This window comes from Camelina sativa, unplaced genomic scaffold (assembly GCF_000633955.1).
Source record: "Camelina sativa cultivar DH55 unplaced genomic scaffold, Cs unpScaffold05534, whole genome shotgun sequence".
In the NCBI taxonomy this organism is placed as follows: domain Eukaryota; kingdom Viridiplantae; phylum Streptophyta; class Magnoliopsida; order Brassicales; family Brassicaceae; genus Camelina; species Camelina sativa.
This window is the reverse complement of record NW_010926619.1, coordinates 1-556: the sequence shown is the minus strand read 5'-3', so window position 1 is coordinate 556 and position 556 is coordinate 1. Positions and strand designations below refer to the sequence as shown.

The following is a 556-nucleotide window of genomic DNA, read 5'->3' as shown; positions in this document are numbered from 1 at the left end:
TCGCGTCTCAACATTGATGCTCTGCAAAATCGTGTTGGACCTGAGACCGAGAATGTCTTTGATGACAACTTCTGGGAAAATTTGACAGTTGTTGTCAACGCGCTGGACAATGTCACTGCAAGGCTTTATGTCGATTCAAGGTGTGTGTATTTCCAGAAGCCTCTCCTCGAATCAGGAACCCTAGGTGCAAAGTGCAACACACAGATGGTTATCCCTCATCTCACTGAGAACTATGGTGCCTCGAGAGACCCACCAGAGAAACAAGCTCCGATGTGCACTGTGCACTCATTTCCTCACAACATTGACCATTGCTTGACATGGGCTCGCTCTGAATTTGAGGGCCTGCTTGAGAAAACACCAGCTGAAGTTAATGCATATCTTTCAAATCCTGCTGAATACATGAATGCGATGAGAACTGCTGGTGATGCTCAGGCTAGGGATACTTTGGGACGTGTTCTTGAGTGCCTCGAGAAAGAAAAGTGCAATTCATTCCAGGATTGCATAACTTGGGCCCGTCTGAGGTACTCTCCTTTGGCTCAAACCTTTCATTGAGACT

General features: G+C 46.8%; 1 protein-coding gene across 1 annotated transcript; it reads left to right on the top strand.

The window, feature by feature from the left end:
• Positions 1-3: 3 nt before the first annotated feature.
• On the top strand, positions 4-552 carry LOC104774782 (ubiquitin-activating enzyme E1 2-like; the record flags this gene model as incomplete). Its single annotated transcript, XM_010499234.1, has 1 exon — positions 4-552. A coding segment is annotated over one exon (549 nt), but the record flags the coding sequence as incomplete, so codon positions are not given.
• Between the last annotated feature and the right edge of the window lie 4 nt (positions 553-556).